This window comes from Camelus bactrianus, chromosome 34, assembly GCF_048773025.1.
Source record: "Camelus bactrianus isolate YW-2024 breed Bactrian camel chromosome 34, ASM4877302v1, whole genome shotgun sequence".
Lineage (NCBI taxonomy): Eukaryota > Metazoa > Chordata > Mammalia > Artiodactyla > Camelidae > Camelus > Camelus bactrianus.
The window spans coordinates 20464373-20483829 of record NC_133572.1 but is presented as its reverse complement, the minus strand read 5'-3'; the positions used below and the strand labels follow the sequence as shown (position 1 = coordinate 20483829).

Sequence of the window (19457 nt, the reverse complement as noted above, 5' to 3'; positions counted from 1 at the left end):
GCAGGGACACAGCCTCCCCCATCAGCAGACAAGCTGCCTAAAGACTCAAGAGCCCACAGCCTCCTCTGGGGTCACCCTGAGACATGGCTTAGCCCACCAGCAGGCCAAACCAAGCCTCATCCACCAGGGGAAAGACACCAGAAGCCAGAAAAGTACAATCCAGCAGTGCAGGACCAGCTGGGCCCCAGCCCTGCCCACTAGCAGGCCAGCGCAACCTTAGGGATGCCCAGCTGCGTCAGGAACCAACAGCCACCCCACGCTCTTGCCTGGCAACAATCTGAAATGAGCTCTGGGATGCCTGGGCCCCGCAGCTAGACTCCAGTAACCAGCTCTGCCTGCCAGCAGACCCGGCACTAAAGCCAGAGTCTTCAGGATCCTGACTCCACCCATCAGTGAGCCAGCAATAGCCCTGGGGGCCCCTAGGATTTCACAACCTTGTGACCAGGCTCTGCTAACAGCAGCCAGCAGCAGCATGTGCACAAGGCAGGGCCTGGCGACCAACCAGCCCAGGGGCCTGCCAGATGGCCCACATAGATGGCTCCCCACAACAGAAGGACCCATGTGGCCTCTCAGGGTGGACCCCTAAAGCATGTGTAGCTTGGGCGACGAGAGGGCAGTGCACTGCTGGGACGCAAAGGACGTCTCTGACAGAGGGCCACTTCTCCAAGGTCGAGAAACCCAAGTAACCTACCACATCCATAAAAACACAAACAGCAACTTAGACAAAACGAGGCGGCAAAGGAATACACTTAAGATGAAAGAACGAGACAAAAGCCCCAGAAGAAGAACTCAGCGAAGCGGACACAGGCAGTCTACCCAAGAAAGTGTGCAGCATAACGATGGTAAACATGATCAAAGAACTCAGGAGGAAACTGGATACACACGGTGGGAAGTTACAAGTTTTTAACAGAGTTAGAAACTACAAAGAACCACCAAACCGAGATGAAGAACACAGCAACTGAAATGAAAAATACACTGGAAGGAGTAAGCAGCAGACTAAGTGATTCAGAAGAGCGGGTCAGTGAGCTGGAAGACAGAGCAGTGGAGATCACTGCCAGGAATCACAGGAAGCTTCGGGAGTCAAATCCAAGCCCGAATGACCAGCACCAAAAACTGTCCAATCTATGCCCTCTTTACTATTTATCTTATTCAGAAGAGGAGAATAGGAGAGTGAGAACTTTTAATATGACGATTTAAATTGCATCCTTTTGATAGAGGGTGGGGAGGAGGGAGAATTCAAGCTCGCATCCAAAAGATCAATTTGATTACTTGCACAAGGTCAGACAGAAGTCGCAGCAAAGACAGAACTTTGCTCTTTTATCCAGTTCAGTATATATTAGACTAAGCTGTCCTTTGGCTTTAGCAGAAATGAAAGATCAGACACCAAGAAAATGTAATATACACCCACAGTCAATAGCTGAATTCATCTTTCCCAAGCCTAGGCAGCGTATCAAAGTAATTAGGTCACTTACAAATATTTCTGATGCTAATTCTCTGGAGCTAAAACCCTGTACACATTAGTGAGTGCCTTACATGGTAACAGCCTATGGTCTTCAGGCAGGAGAAACAAACAAAACATAAAAAAAAAAAAACCCAAGTTAAATGGCACGAGGCATGCAAATTTCTCTCTGCGCTGCAGGGGAGGCCTCAGTTTAAATCAGAACTGAGAGAGAGGTGCTGGGATCTTCAACAGGCAAGATATGTTGAATTTTGGTCTATTAAGGGTTATGAGTTTATCTAGGTTTACAAATGAGGAAATAAGATTTTATTTTATGTTTTATTTAAGAGAAACACAGCTCAGATTGTTTCAAGGCACTGTTCTAAGCACTTGGTGACTATTAAATGATCCATGCCTTGTGACAATGTTATGAGGTAGGTAACACTCCCTACGTGTTACAGATGAGGAAACGGAGACACAGAAAGGTTTTAAGTGACCTGCTTGAGGCCACACAGCTGTCAGCAGCTGAGGCGGGATTCAAACCCACAGGGTCTGGCTCTTGAGTCTGTCCTCCTGACCACCAGGTTATGGTGCGTTACTCTCTGTTTTGTTTTGTTTTTTTTTTAAGCCCCATAAAACAACCACTGTGTCTTCAAGATCTGACCTTTCCATTTCTCTCACACCCACACTAAATGGGATCTTTGTGTACACTGTGACCTCCAAGCACCTGACTTTGCCAAATTTCCTGGTTCATATCAACACTCTGTTAAACCCAGTCTCCGATTCTGTTACCCTGTTGTCCTGTCGGCACTGCTGAATTGCTGGTCCCACTCCAAGTTTGCTCCTTCTCTTTCTTGGCTTCCAGGCCACTGAGTAATGCTGGAGAGGCTGCTGGCTGGTCCCACTGTCTTTGACCTGGGCCCTCAGAATCTTGGTCACAAGGCACCACAAGAGCTAATCTTCTCCACTGTCCTCAAATTCAAAGCCCCCCCCCCAACCTTGAGGATAGTCCACTGGCCTCTTGGGGGTCAAACTAACACACCCTGCACCAACCCTCTCTACAGGGCAGTCTCCCCGTATCTCACTCACTCAGCAACTTCCAGACTCTCTGCCCGACTCCTCCATTTCTGCTACCAACAGGAAATTCATCCTCAGCCAGACCTCATCCTCCAGACCGCGGCTCCATCTTTGAGCTTGCTCTTTTCCCCTTTACCTCATGATGAGTAACAGTCATTTATTTATCTTAATCCTCTTTCTCAACTGCTAGTTTCCTCTTTGAATTCACTGCAGTGCCTTGTACACAGCATATGTGCAATATAATAGATTCAGTTTAATGCGAGCATCCAGCTTTACTGAGATAGTTTGCTATATAATGTCCAAGGTTAACTGGTTCCACCTTCTAAATGGTGACCATCTTCATAAGCTCCCCACCCCCACCCTCTTAAGCCCAGTGGCTCTCACGACACTGGTCTCTCTTCTCCTTTCTCGTCTCAGACACATCACCGTGTTCCCCTTCTGATTATGCTTGTATTCGCTAGGGCTCAGTCCTCGGCTCTCTTCCTGCTCCTACACATTCTATTTTGGCAATATTAATCACATCTTAATTTCACCTGCCTAATATCTCCAAATGGATGTCTTGCAAATGCCATAAACTGAGCAATACAAAGGTCACCTGGTCAGCAACTCTAACTCCCTCCCCTCATTCCAAACACAACTGCTCTTCTTCCTGTCTGCCATCTCCATGTCAGGAAACCGAGGCTGACAGGGTTCTATTAAAGTGCCTGCCGTGTCTGGGGTCGCCTAGCTGGGAAGAGATGGCACTGAGATCTGAACTCATCTCTTTTAATATTGAAAGCCTTCATCCTTAATCAATAGCCCATAATGTCTCTAGAATATCCCATTTTTGTTTTAGATATCTTTACCTGGATATCTCAGTAGTCCTTTAAATTCATGTGTCTAAATCCAATTAATTTTTTTCTCCCTCCAAATATACTGTCCTGTTCCCTTACAGTTTGGTAAATGGAACACCAGCTGCTACCTGAGCCAAGCTAGGAGCTGTACATGACTCACTCCTGACACCTGACACGGCCCCAGAGACCTCTCTCCCTTGTCCCAGGACCTCACCCTCTCACACCGGGACCACTGCAGTTGCTCACTAACCATAGACCCTGCTGCGTCTGCTTTTCCTTTTATCTGACTCATTTTTCTAAAACCCACGGATGTATAATCATGTCACTTCCATGCTTTAATTAAGTGCCTCTGAGGCCAAGGCAGTGTTAAGCTTATGGAAAGTTTGAAATAACATGGGAAAATACCTACGTTTAATCCTACAAAACAGGATGCAGACTGACCATACATTATGCTACTGAAAATGTTTTTTTTAAAAAAAAAATCAGCTGAGAAAAACAAGCTGGAATGTTCTGTATCAAAGCAGTTCTCTCTGGGGGCAGAGCCAGGAGTGATTTTGTATTCTTTAGGTTTTGTTGCACTTTCTTGATTTTCTATGAGGATTATTCATTTTTTATTAAGACTTAAAAAAAATCTTTTAAAAAAGTTTCCATTGCTTTCAAGAGAAAAAAACACGATCTAGGCACACAAACCCACTGAACTTTTGTCTTTTGCTTCCATTTTCTTTTTAAGCCCCTTCTACCCCCACACTCATTTCTCTAGCCCTTCTAGCCTCTATTATGAGGCCAGAAAACCCCTAAACATGGCAGCCACCCTCTTATTTCTGCTGCTCACACTTGCCCTCAGCCCAGATGCATTCCTCTTCCCCACCTCCCTTTTCCCGTCTATTCTGGACCACCAGCACCGCCCACTCTTCCTTCAAGCCCAATTCCGCTGCTTTTCAGCAGCCTGCCCCTCACCAGCCCTCCTCCACGACAGCTGTTTCCTCATCTGTGTTTCCCAAGGACAGACTGCACCACAACAGCGTGATTTGCTGACGCCTTTTTCTCCTCTGGAGACTGAAACTATGGGGAAGGCTTGTCTTGTTCATTTCTGCTTCCAGAACCTAGGAGAGTGAGCCTGCACACTGAATTTTTTGAGTGAACGATGGTTAGTTTTCTCACATATAGTCTCTCTGGAGTTCACTTTTTCTCATTTCTCTTTCTTGTATCTTTCTAACATACTAAACAGAGTCACCACAACATAAAGAAGTTCTGGGTTCCCCATAAAGAAAAGCCATCCTCAATACTTTCATGAACTATCCACGTGGTTAGTGCGGAAACTTTTCCATTACCCTACACATCATTTTAAAACACCTACAACCTCACTTGGAGCTTTCATTATGATATTAGCAACAATGAAAGACTGACTAGTGAAAACTGGATAAATTCTTTCCTTGTGTTGCCTTTCACCTTCTTGGAATTAAAGCTGATTTGGCAAAAGAAGAAATAATGAAGGAGTAATTTACTATTTGCCCTCAAATCTAACAAGAACTCAACAGGGGTCCCCTTACTTTTCAAGAAGTGAACCAAAGAGATTTAAAGCTTTATCTTAAAAAAGAACTTGTAGTCCATCATAAGAATTGGATAACCAAGGTAAGCATTATGTTTCGACTCCCAGGAAACTTTGATAACTCATGTTACACCCTATAAAATTAATCAACAATTTTAAGAATTACAATTAGTGAGGAGAAATTGAAGGGAAAAGAGGAACAGTGAGTTAACTTGGATTACAGCACTGGTTTTCTGTCTGTAATTTACTTGCAGTTTACTTCTGAATGTGATCATCTGTCATTCTTTTCCCTAGGAGATGATTATGTTTCTTAATTTTTGAGTATGTTCAAAAGTAGTAAACCCTCAAGACTTACATAAAAATATAAGTAAAATGGCAATGAAAAAGCCACAAATAAGCAGGAAACAAACATTTACGTTTTAAAAAAATATATAAAATATTTGTTTCTATAAATCTCTACATTGTGGACAACACCATCATCTATTCCCCCCACTTCTTTACATAATTGCTTTCATTTTTGATGAAATGAAAGATTAACTGTTAGAAAAATCTGTTTCTTTTATATTCTTGATAAAGCTGTTATTGTTAGAGTTTTAACACATTGCTACTTCAAGCTTATGTTGCCAGTAACAGATTTGTTACTTATATAAATGTTAGTCTTAAAAAGTGCACATCCATACACTTATATTTAGCTTGCTGTATGAAATGCAGAAGGAAATACTCTGAATCAATCTCAGAAAAAAATCTACCAGTGCAACTCATTAAATATAACCTAGATATTAAAAAGGCTCATAAAAACTGCGCAGAGGTTTTCATTTCCATGGCATAATCAGTGTGTGCAGCAGTCCACGTCAGTGCATCTCTGCTAAAGCTTAACCACTGACACCTACAAATCTGAGAAAAGACAACTATTTTTAGTGAAATTCATTCTAATCCATTTTGACCCATTTACATGAGTCTCCTAATTAAGTTTAAGCTACTTATGATAACCCAAATTTGTCATGCCAAACAGTAATTGTTATCCCCTGATGCCCTGGAGTACCCATGCCTGAGCGGACACATGCATGCACACTATGATAGTCCCTGGTCCCTAACTTTCCTGTAATTTATGGGCTTTAGTATGTTTCCTTATGATAACACCTTCCTTTTAGTAGATTTCAATCTTGTAATCTGCTGTAATACCTGATTAGCCTTAATTTAAAGATACTGTTAACACTCTGCGGTTGAGACCAAAAGGCATCATAAGGTGCTAAAATTTTTCTTCGATTCTGAGGTTCTTAAAGAACATCTGCTTACTTTGAGGTGTCTGGCTATATTCTAGATCACTGGTGGTGCAAAACGTTTAAACACTGGCAAAGTGCTGCTTTGCTAAGGCATAGCAGAGTCAATAATTGCAGTGAGGTAGGTCTTCTGTATCTCTTACATGGCAAAAATAACAATATTCTGCATTCACCACTGAAAGAGATCCTTGATCAAAATACGTCAGGTAATCAGAGAAACAATTACACAAACAGATTATTTTCAAGCCAGTACTCAATCATTAATAATGACTGTTCAGGATATACTTTAATATGTGTCTACTTTCTACAACCATCTTTGCAATTCTGTTCTACGCCTACTTTCCAGCCCCCAGCTCTGGTAGGCAATTTAGGAAATGCCCATTAGATTTAATTCTGGCTTAAACGGAACTTACTATGACTATTCTGATGTAAATCTCTATAGTGAGTTATATAAAGATTGAAGTAACTTTTTTCAGCTGTCTACATAGTGAAACTCAAAATATTCCAGGAAGTCTTAGAAGTTCAGCACATTAGACAGCGTGAGAAACACCTGGTGATCTGAAGGGCTATGCTAACAAAGGAATATACCTACATATAACAGCATAGAATTACTATGTTATTATCACTAAAAAGGGCCTTAAGATCAGACTCCATTTATATTTTTTAAAGAATTTTAGCATCCTTTAATTAAGGAGTTTAAATGATTTGTTCAACATCACACTGCTGGTTAGTGGACAAACCAGAAGTAGAATCAAGATTTCCTGGTTCCAATAGTTTGGTCCACTGTACATTACTAACTTCTTGATTTTTTTAAGTTTACTTTTTGTTTTTAATTGCGGTAAAACAGACAACATAAAATTTACCATCTTAACACTGTTCACATTTACCTTTGCATTTGGGAACAAGGAAAGGCAATGTAACAGCATCAGAGCAGCAAAGGCAAACACTTTGTCACCCAGTAGAAATTAAATCCTAATACTCCTTCTCAGATGAGAGACACGTGGGGTTTGGATCAGTAGCTCTGCAGAGAAAATTTCCTTTTTCTTCCCACATACAGCACGTGCCAACCACTGCTTAAACGCCCATTTAGGAGAAAGAGAGCTGTACCATTCTGCATTTCACTAGCTTAACAGGAAAGCCCTATCAAGTCTCTGCCAAACCACGTAAGACCCATTTAAGAAAATGTGTATATAATAATACACAACAGGGGTAAAAAGAGGAGGCACCCAGCAACCACAGGCATCAGCACCAATGAAAGTATTTCCCTTAATAAGAATACTGTTTCATAAATACTTGCTGGGGGCATCATCCCAACTGTAAAAGGACAGATGTGAGTCTTGAGTTCCTTGGTTCTAAACTTCTCTTCTGTTCACCACGATTCAAGCTCAGAGACGCTAACATCCACTACTATATGAAGATGCAAAGAGAGTCACTCTGCAAAAGTCCTGTTTCCTTACTGTTTCAGATAATGTTACCAAGTATGACTCACTTTCTCCCACCCACTTCCTTATTTAAACTTTCTCTGCTTGAGAGTCGGCATTTAAAATTAATTCACTAACTAGAAGAAAAAAGACCACTGGCTCCTTGGCTATTTGTGATTTTTTTTCAGGATCACCGTAAACGGAACCATAGGACAGATTTCACTTTGAAGTTCTGTCCACGCCAGTTGATCATTTTCTACTCTAACATTCTAGCTTCAGCCTTTTTTTCATTCCTGCCTGTGTTAATGCCAATTAAGACACAGCACCATAAAAAATCCTCACTGTGTTTAGGACTTGGATTTGTCACTTACACATTTTCTTATAACGGACCAATTTTCAATTCTCAACTCTCCTACACAGACTGTTATTTATAATCGAAAAGAGACTAAATAACAGGCAATTTTTTCTTATCTTCAGAAATGTAACCAGCTTTCCATTCCAGGGAACTCTGACAATGCTTATACTGCACCTTTGATCCAAGAACGTGTCCCGTGTGTTATCTTGCTCGTTACAGGGTGCTATGAAATAGAGTTTTCAAACCACAGTGGCAGAGGCAGTGCTCCCTCCTTTACCTTCATCTCATGGTGCTGGTCCAGCTGGTCCAGCTCCTGGGGACTCTCTCTGTTTTCCCTCTCTTGCACCTTGGTTTCTGCGTCTGCCCTTCCTTCTCCCAGGGGGAGCGCTGGGCCGACACCCGGGGTCCTGTCATCAGCATTTCCATCGCAGTGATTTGCCGTGGGTGATGCAGGTCCCGTGGTTGTTTCTTCTCTTTCTCCATTCACTAAGCTGGTATCGGGCGAGGGTTCCGAAGTTTGAATAGGAGTTTCTGCTCTGAGAGCGGCTGCTTTATCCTCTTCACATTCCATCTGGTTTTGTGCTGCTATTATGCCGTTAGCCACACGAGTCTGTACACCCTGAGCTTGATCTGGATTATGTCCCTGCTTCCGGGGTGAGCGCTGGGAGAGGAGCTTTTGCTGAGGTGTGGTTGTCAATCCGTGCCTTCCTGGGGTTCTAGGAACATTGAGGTTCACAGCAGGATCTTTTTTCAAATCACTGTAATTTGATAATGGGCTAAAAGATAAAACACAAAGGAAGTATGAAAATGTTGGCATGGACAAGTTCTAGAATAAAAACAAATTTATGCCAGCTGTTTAGGGATATTTAGTGAAGACATTGTTTTCCCTCTGTTGGCTTTAGAGACATGGATGAGAATATTCCAGAGCAGTTCTTAGTATTCTGGGATGCACTTCACAATCAGATAAACATTTACATACAGATGCTAAGCCTGAGCTTTACCTACAGGTCTGGGAATATTTCCTTGGGCTGCTTATCAATATGGCTAATTAGTAAAGACTTAGATGTGAAAAATATATTTAATAAAGCCGTCTTTTCTCAAGATTTTTACTTTCTTAAAAATTTTAAAAACAAGTATAGTCAGCCCTCAATTTATGAACAGGTTAGAAACCAAAGGTTATTTTTGTTTGGAAAGCAGAACACATTTCTCAAAAGCTTTGTTACATGTGTGGCCACAGCCTCCTAACTGCTCTCTCTGCTTCCATGCTGATCCCCTCCAATCTGTTCTTTTTTAAGTTGGGCACAGAGGTCAAACTCTGAGGGCTTCCCCAAACACTCAATCTAGCATCCTGATCATAGTCTACAAGATTCTATCCCATTTTTCTTTAAAATCCTTGTTATTACCTGACATCATATATACTCCTAATAGTACAAAGGAATTTAACTGCCAAAATGGAACAATGCTCCTAAGGAAGTATTTATATAGTACTTGAATGTAGGGTTCCAGGGAGGAGACACAGAACTCTGGGCTGCAGTCTTGAAGAGATTCTTATGACCCGATGAGGGGAAAAATTAAAACAGACTAATACTCTCTGATGGTACAGAACATGCCGGTCTTCTCCGCTTTATCCCCACCTCTCAGCACAGAGCTTGAAATGTGACAGTGCTCAATAAATACTCTGCGAACAATAAATAATGAATGGCGGTGATGACAGTAATTCAGCAATGGCAGCTAACACTAAGTGCCAGAAGCTACGCTAAGCCTTTACACTGATGATCTTGTTTCACACTCATAGTAATTCCAAACTAAAGGACCCCCCCTTATACAGAGAAATTGAGGCTTAGAAACTTACATAAAGTGGCCAATGTCACACAGCTAACAATGCTAAAGCCAGTGTTCACACCAAGAAGTCTGACTCTAAACCCCGTGGTCTTAACCCCACATTATAATACACTGGAATGGGAAAGATGGAGTGAGGAGCAGGTGATCAGGCTGCACACGAAACGCGGGAGGAAAGTCCAGGGCTGGCATCTTCCTCAGCATGGGCAGCGGTCACGGGGTGAGGGCTCCTGAGGGGTGCGGGGGGGAGGCACAGCGGCAAGGTCCATGGGCAGGGCTGAGATGCACCCTCACCCCCTTCACTGCACTCCTCCCAGACACTGCTGGTCTGGACTGCAGAATGCGCAGGGAATGATGACTGACCGTGAGAAAGTAATAAAGGACGGGGAAGGGCACCGTGAAGTTCACCACCACCGGAAGGGAAGGGAAGGTAGGGGAAAATGTCATATAAAAGTTGGAGGGTGTCAGTATAAGTAAATCTCACACTGTATCTGACTCCTGATATCTGACTTCTAGGAGAGTATATTTTAGGCCTGATTTCCCCGAAAGCCCTTGAAGATTTAAATGAAACTGTCCTCCTTTCCCTGGCCACATCCGTGTCCAACAATACAGTGGAAAGATGCTCAGCAGATTCTCTGAACCAAACGTTGGGCTTACTTTTGGATCTGGGGAAAAGGCCGCTTTGGATGAGAAGCAGGGGTTTCCTGTAGTAAGTGCACCCAGGGGCAATGCGTAGCGGGGTGGGGGGGAGGTTAGTGAAAGCAGTGGCTGAATCAATACGGAGCAGATTCCTGTGGGTGACAAACCATGAGGAGAAACAGTTGGCCTTGCAGGGTCCTGGGGAAAAAAACAACGTTCAGTTTTGTGGGTAAATGTTATTTACTTCTCTCTAAAATCCTGAAGTCTGTCATAGGTCAAAGATACTAGTTTCTCTTACTCTCAAAAAAAAAAAAAAAAAAAAAAGGAATAAGAAACCACAGTAAAAAATAAATACACAAAATTCACTTGCTTCAAATACATCCTCCAAATCACTCTTGATAAAACAGAGTTACTTAGATTATTGCAAAGAGTAAACTGTGACACATGGTTAGGTTTTAACAGTGCCGTATGGTAATGGTCTTCTGTAACTCCACTGCAACAGACATTGGTTCTTTCTGTCAAATTACTGTAGTAACTCAGAGCCTGCCAAATCTCCCTCTGCTCCACAAAGTGCTCGATCAGGCTGTATCAACTGGGGCAAAACCCTACAGCTACACTGTAGGCACACAGACATCACAACAGGAAATACACATTTCCCATTAATGTCCTACAGACCCAACGCAACACTAACCCATTCAAACACTCTTCAGGGCCTGCTCCTACAGGAAATACCGCATTAAAAACATATAATTATTTTTCAAGTTGGCAGTGGATTCTGCCGCAAGTAACATCCCTTTACCAGACTGGCCCAAATGCTCACATTTACATCCTATCTGCACTTAGAACAAGTTTGCTTAAAATGTCACACATTTACAGCACACCCCTCCTTAGATCCAACCTTCAAACTCTGCATCAGAAAATGACTTGCAATCTGTTAACTCTGAAAGAGTAAAAGAAAACTGGTATTAACAGGTAGGAAAACTGTACATTTTGTGTATGGAGAGGAGGTTACCAAAATGGTGAGGATCAGAGGACTCAGTCTTTGGAATACTGATCCATTCAGGGCTTCCCAAAGCCACCCCCACATCTTAGGACCCAGGCTCGGGTGTGCACTATGCATAGGGGTCAGGGCTCAGCCCCTCGTTACATCATGCAGTCACTGGAGATGGCCCTGGGAATCTGCAAACATGTGCCACTGAATCAACTTGCCATGAGAAATAAAAAAAAATTTAAGTGGAAATAAATCATTCTAGTAAAGATGACTATCATTTAACGTAGCAAAGGTATTAAAAATCCTACTTCAGAGGAAATGCTGAAGTTGACAGATGTATGACTCAGGTTCCCATAATGGACTAAAGAATGAAAAATGAAGTCAGGCTTCTGAACTACTTTTCACCAGAACTTGTTCCTAAATATAGTCTCATAAAGGAGGGACACTGCAGTGGTGTAGCTGGTCACAATTTCCAGAAGATTTTAAAGTATTTCCAAGCTATGATCCAGTACATAAATAATTCCTTATTCTGCAAATAATGAAATCACCCATTGGGAAACCCATCCCCAAGTACCATGCTAGAATGAATGGAAACATTTGGCTTCAAGGATGAAAGTAAAGTTATGTATGTGGTTTAATTATATACAGACTTTTGGTGACACATGAAAATAAAATCCTTCTGATGAAAAAATTTAAAAATTGTATTTAAGTCAGTGACGAGAATTCTATGAAGAAACAATTGAGGGTCATGTATAGAAGAGCAACTTCGGTAAGTTTGCTTTTTATCTTTAAGTGAGAAACATACGTTTCACCTACCTTTTGTGAAACATTAGGACTAAAGAATATAACATTGCATCTAATAAATACAAACTGAAATTTAGCATGAATTTTGCTGTTGCCTGTCTCTCTTCACAAAACCTAGGATACGGGGAGAGGGGTAAACGGACTGAATGGACACAGAAGACCCGCGTTAAATAAAATGGGTCCTAAAGAAGACACAGGACAGGCCCACAGAAGTTATATTCAAGCACAAAGAGCGAGAAACAAAGAGGCAGGGACAAGCTCTTGCCTTTCCAACCCAGGTACCTATCGATCACCAGAGTGACTCCAAGGGGTGATAACATGCAGACAGAGTGACATATACAGAGGAAGCCAGACAGAGCACATCCAGGGATCTGCACAGCACATGTGTGATGAGAGGGCTGGGCCACAGTAATGGGCGATGGTAATATGTAATAAATGACAATTCATATTAGGGCAAAATTAGCATTTAAGAAAGTCACTCTTTCTAGAGCTCTACCAAACTAATGGAGTAAAACACTATATATTTTTTAATTTTCATATCTATAACTATCGTATTTTTCAAAAACCAGTTTTCTTCTCCCTTCTGCCTTCTCCCAGTGTAAGTTAGCTCTTACCTGCCTCCTTCAAAGCGACTGATGAGATCTGATACCTTACTGGGTTTTTCTTTTGAGACACAAGAAGCAGAGGCAGGTTTAACTTCCTCCATCCTTGGTTTTGCACTAGATAAAGCTTTATGCCTGGGGGTTTGGTGTATGTTGGACGAAGGTGAATTCTGCAGATGAAATGGCTTTGGAGGCACTGTAGAAAAAGAATTAATAGAATTCAGCATTTCACTGATATTTGTTCCTTAACAAAAAAAATATTCTGGTGCCCTGCGTGTAAAAGTCTTTCTCGCATCACCAAACTTTTGTAAAGGGGTCTGTCACATTTGTACTGAACTTTAACCAAGGGACTTTTATCTATCTTGGACATTTTCTCTGTGTCCTGTGGAAATCCCATCTCCAAGATTCACGTGGTACTTTCAATTCTAAGTGATTTAAAACATGGCTTCACTAAACATCTATGGATCCATATGCATGGCTGCAGCATGCCAAACTCTGTTAGCGATAACACAGTAGTTACCTACCTAAACAGAAAAAAGCAAGTGATAAATTTGAAACTAATTCCTAGGGAGGCACTGCTTGCTACAAAAGACTTTCTAATAACAGAGAGATAACAGACATACCAGAATTCAGAGCTAGTAGGTTAGACATAAAAGCCAACAAAACAACAAACAACAGTAGTATAACGTTGTATTACTATCGCACCCTCCCATTTAACAGAAGCACCTCATCTCTTTTGATCACAGATGAAACGTTTCCTTTGCAGTCCTCGGAGGTACGTATCGTTACTTGCCTCCTATGTCTGTGAAGGCTTAGATCTTAAGTGAGGGGCCTGGAGCAACAAGGCTGATCCCATGTTACGCCTGGTACTGACACTCTGCCCCGCCCCCCACCTGGTTATTACCTCTGTTCCTCACTGTAAATCTGCAGAAGGGGGTTACAGAAGTTCAGTAGCTGACTGGTATTAATATACCCCAAGTCATTTGCTGACTATTAAGTCCTCCACTCAATAGAATAGGAACAGATCATTTCCAAAATACTAAAAAATCTACAGATTTCCTCTAATGGATGAGAAATTCCATAGATGAGAAAACATAAGTGCTTAACCAATACAAGAATCACTTCAATTTTGAAAACTAGTATCATTTTTCTCTTCGATTAACATTCTGGGTAGAAGAAAAATACCTACACGTTATATATTCTATCACCAGTTGTAAACAAATCCAAAGAATCATCTCATTTTTTTTTTTAAACCCTTCTCCTATCTTCTGGAAAAAGGATGACGAATCACGTCTTCTTCTAATTACATGCTCCATTTTCTCAGAGCCGGGTACCCTGGATTTCAGTAATCTCGTCTCTTCTGTAATAAGCTCAGCTCGCTGACAGTCGCCGGATGCTCACTGGCCTAGATTTCACCATTTCTGTGCCAGTTATCAATTCTTACAGAGAGACGGAAAAAAATCTCACAAAGAGCTACAGGTGTAACAATGTACATTTTTCCTTTTCAACACAGACAAGAAGAAAATTCCAGTTAAAAAAAAATGACATGCTTTTTTAAAGTGAAAATGATACTATGTTCCAAGATATACTTGGGGTTGGGGGAGGTTAATTTAGTATCCATGGGAAAGAAAGGGCCTTATACAAGTGTGATATTTGTTAATTTTAAGGAAAAATTTCCTGTGTAGGACAACCATATACCAAAACAGTAAACCAGGACAATAACCCACTAAAAAAAAAAGTTTTAACATTTGGAATAATTTCAATATTCCTAACTAGAATATTCAAAGAAGGAAGTTAACATGTTCTTTACAATTCTGTGTGTAAAGGCTGTTATAAAATAATTCCTCCAGCTAATCTAGAGTTTACTCAGTGAACGTTCCTTCTTTATCATTGTTATTTTCTTTTACTATATCCTTATTTACTATTATTATTTCAGACACTGTTGATTGAAGGATGGAAATAAAATAGTCTGTTACCAGCCAGTCAGTCTCTCAGAGATGACTCTCCTGACTTCCCATCTCAATTATGCCTCTCTTATTAAAATGTTTCACAGCACTGTGTATCTTCTCTACAGTGCTTACAATAAATTATCATGATAAGCAGTAATAAGTAGTATTAAATAATAGACCAGCCATGAAAGTATTAAATACACTATAGACATAAAGGTTTCTCTGAAACAAGGCTGGAGTCCTGTGAGGGTAAGGAATGTTTGTTTTGACCACAACCATATTCACAGTAACTTCCTGCACAGTGCTTGGCAAATTCGTAGAATACCTGAAGGAACTAATTAATTAACACGTCAGCAAGGAGCTCATATTCTAACAGGGAGACAGTTTAAAGATGCTGATAAAGCTGAGCATCAAGTACACGGTTACTTTAGAAGCAGAGAGGAGGCTTCTGTTTTAGCAAGGGAGACAACCCAACGTGTACATTTACTGGTTTACTATACATTTGAATAAAAGAACACAAATACTACATGCATAAGACAAAAATCTCGAGGGTCAGGAATGGCCAAAGTGTCAAAACCACTGTCTTCGAGGAAGACAGCGCGTACTTTGTTGAAAAGATAACTGATGAGTGAAAATGATTCTTGTCTCCCTCATCATTTCTGATTTTCCTTTTACATCTGATTTCCAAATGCTTTCTGGACACCTTCTAGGTGTCCTATCAGCACCTCCAGGTCATTATACCTAAAACTCAACGTAGTACTTCTTCCCCCTGCAGCCCAAAGGATGTCAACAGAAAAAATAGGGTTCAATCTCACCAGTAACTGGAGAAATGCAAATTAAGTCCACAATATGATACTCCTTCAGCCCCATCAGATTAACGAAAATTTCAAAATCTAACAATACGAAGTGTCACTGAGGCTATGAAGTGATGCGAACTTACACATTTTTGAGAGGGAGTATAAAGTAATGCAACCATTAGGAAATACATATATATATATATATATATGCAGAATATACATATCCTAGAGAAATTCTTAAATATCTACACAGGTTTTTTTTTTAATGTTTACTTTCTCATGGATCCAACAAATATTTATTGAATACCAATTAAGTTCTATGCACTTAACCACGTTAATGAATAAAGGGAAAGATAAGAAACAAAAAAATAAGTAAACCATGTATCAGAAGGTATTAAATGCTGGGAGAAAAAAGGGGAGAGGGGCTAAAAAAACAAGATAGAAGGGATCTGGAGTGTAGGGAGTGGGGGGGAAGGGCAGACTGCAGTATTAAGTAAGGTGTTCAAAGGGGGCCTCTTTGAGAAGTGCAGATTTGAACAAGAATGAAAGCAGTGAAGGGAGTTACTTGGGGAAGAGCTCTCAGTCAGGTTGAGTGAAAGCTGGAGGCCAGCGGAGGGCGATGTGACGGGAGCCAAAGCGGCCGGCGGGCGGGCAGAGCAGGTATTGAGGTCAGAGGGAGGGATGATAATGCACACCGGTGGATAATGCAGACCGGTGGAGTACTGTAAGGAATTTGACTTTTGAGTGAAGGGGGAAGTTCCCCTAGAGTTCTGAGCTGAGGACGATGTGACATGGCTTAAATCCCAACAGCACCACGCTGGCTGCAGTTGAGAAGGAGGCAAGCAGGGTGGGAGCAGGGCAGAAACCGGGAGGAGTTAGGAGGTTACTGTGTATACGACAGTGCTTAGAGGGAGGCAGTGAAAACTAGTGAGACTTCAGGTATATTTTAAAAAGAAGTTTCCCTGCTAGATTAAATGTGAGGTATGAAAGAGAGAGGGATCGAGACTGACTCAGGCTTTTGGCCCGAACAGCCGGCAGGATGGAATTGGCAGTAACTGACACAACAAATAAAGCAGTTTCTGTAGAGAAGATTGGTATTCGAGTTGTGGACGTGCTCAGCTGAAGACATCTAGCTGACTCTAAGTAAAATGGGCTCTATTGCAGGAAATCTTACAGACGGTAACCAGAACAAAAAATTGATTATTCAAAAATTTCCAAGTATGCAAAATAATGATTGGGAATGAAAAAGAAACTAATTGCCACTGTCAAATGAAAGAAAAACGCACAACAGAAGAGTTGTGCATTAAGTTTTATCCGGGGACTTTACTGAGAACTATAGCCAGGGAGACAGCCTCTCCGATGGCTCTGAAGAACTGTTCCAAAGAGGCAAGGGAGGAGTCAGGATAGAGAGAAACTTTTTTTTTTTTTAACTGGAAAAAAACATGTAGTTAAGCATAAAAAGATTACTGCTAACCACAAAGAACAGACATTGCAAGTTAATGATTTTAGTGCTTTTCTATGTAGGGAAGATTCAAGAACCTGGGGTCATTGAAATTCTTCCTTAGATAGCCATCTGAACTCTGCAGGGGATGGTGCATCCGAAGCAAGGAGTGCTCTCTGGTTTTCTCCACTGAATTCCCCTCAGGGTACATAGTTGGTGGGCGAAGGCGATAGCCATTGGCTTGACCCTTGTAGAACTGGAATCGCTAGCAAGCAACACTTTTTTTCTTTACATCAGTTGAAATTTGGGGATTACCAGGAGATTTCAATTGCTCTTATTTTACTTACTATGAAAAACAAGAGCCGGCTATATATTAACGCATTATAAATTTGTAACACATTACACTTTAAGAATGAAACATTACACATAGAATTATTTACTTAAGGCAGATGTGATGAATTACTCAACTGAGTAAACTGAGTATATTTACTAAATTATTTGAACAATAATGTGGCTTTCAAAGTTCATGAAACTTTTTTTAAACATTAAGGTTTAATGATTGAGAAGTGACAGTATGTGGGCTTTATCAAAACAGTTAACTATGGAGAATGTCATGGATCAAAGCTCCCAAGAGAAAAAGGACAATTACCTTTAATTGCTAGGAAGTTCTTCTGACTTCTGTCTATCTAGCATGGCAGGAAATTGGCCAATATTAAAAGTGGTCAGCAGGAAGAAAGACTTATATTGGAGTTGTTCAGTAATTTGTTTGCTTGACCGGTAGGATTGGTGTGAAGTGAATAAACCACTGTTTCCTTTAGGGTATTTTCTGAGGACAAACTAGCTCTAACTATAGAAGGAATCCATTTCAAAAGCTGTACCTTAAGCTTAGATTCAGATGCAAGCTTATCTAATATAAAATTTAACTCTTTTATCCTTTTAAAAAATATAATTCTTCAAAAATATTTACCTGTTGGTAATTTTAAAAAGAGATACAATTGACATATAACACGGTATTAGTTTCAGGGGTACAACATGCTGACTTGATATTTGTATACATTGCGAAATGATCACCATGGTAACTCTAGTTCACATCTGTCAACACACAGTTATACATTTTTTTTCTTGTGATGAGAACTTTTAAGATCTCTCTTAGCAACTTTCAAATATACAACATAGTATTATTGGCTATAGTCACTATGCTGCACATTACATCCTTAGGATTTACTTACTTGTAATTAATAAACACAAAAACATAAACTTGATGTTGCTAGAGCACAGTCACCACTAATAAAGGTATTTATTATTCTCTCCTTTTAAAAATCACTGAAATAAACTGTAGCTATGATATTATTAGCACTCCACATGAGAAACTAATAAAACTTAATTACAAGCTATTTTTACGATCCAGATCAGAGTTTCTCAGACTACTGACATTTCAGGTTGGATATTTCTCTGTTGGGGGGCAGCTGCGGGGCTGGCCTGTGCCCCGGAGGACGCTGCGCTGCAGACCTAGCCTGCACCCGTCAGAAGCCAGCCGCACGTCCCAGACACAGCCAGCGAGGGGGCGCAGCAGGCCTGCAAAATGATCTCCAGTTGAGAACTACTGATCCAGAATAAGAGTTTTCAAGTTGAACTCAAATTCCATAATGGATCCTGAAGTCCCAGCAGCCTCACCACACGTGCCTTACGAGGGATTTACAAGGACATGGGAAGAGAGGTGTCAGTGTGATAGCCCCTCACTCTGCGCAAGGAGTCCCCCTCCACTTCTCAGCCTCGGCCACCCAAATGTCCTTAAGGGTTTGCAGGAATCAAAAGGCTTCTCTCCACTAGAGGGTGGGAAACACAATCAGTCATAAGTCGATAGGTAAGCAGTGCTCAATCCATTTGGCAGCTGATTTGTCAATACCAAGATGGAGCCTCATTTCAGGATGCTGGTCTCTAGATGGCATACATTCCAAGTATTATTTTAGTTTTAAAAATAATTCATCTATCTATCTATCTATCTATCTATCTATCTATCTATCTATCTATCTTAATGGAGGTACTGAGGATTGAACCCAGGACCTGGTGCATGCTAAGCATGCACTCTGCCACTGAGCTATACCCTCCCTCCATTCTAAGTTTCAAACAAAGTAAAAACGAAATGTGGTGATGGAGCAGGGGTTCATTCAACAGTACTACTGAAGGCCTGCTATGCTGTGCGAGAGGCACGGGGATGCAGCAGTGTAAAAGACAGGAAAAAAAAAACAAATGAAGGCTTAAATACATAGTAGACCAGACTGTAACCAATGAGAAAAAAACAAAGCAGGGATGAGGAAATAAAGAGATTTCAGGGGTGAGACGGGGGTTAAAATTTTAGCTAGGGGGGGCCAGGGAAGGGCCAAACAATGAGTGAGAGTATTTTGAAAACGAGGTAGAAAGTACTCTACATGGTTTACTTAA

The 19457-nt window shown here is 41.1% G+C and overlaps 1 protein-coding gene across 5 annotated transcripts in view; it reads right to left on the bottom strand.

The window, feature by feature from the left end:
• The window catches only part of FGD4 (FYVE, RhoGEF and PH domain containing 4), a 169141-nt gene that overhangs the window by 41169 nt on the left and 108515 nt on the right, over nucleotides 1–19457 (bottom strand). For all 5 annotated transcript variants that reach the window (XM_045516049.2, XM_010954105.3, XM_045516055.2 and 2 more), the window contains 2 exons: nucleotides 12841–13024; nucleotides 8231–8729 (listed from right to left, as the gene is read on the bottom strand). In XM_045516049.2, coding sequence (XP_045372005.2) covers nucleotides 8231–8729; nucleotides 12841–13024 — 683 coding nt within the window. The remainder of the gene's footprint in view (nucleotides 1–8230; nucleotides 8730–12840; nucleotides 13025–19457) is intronic.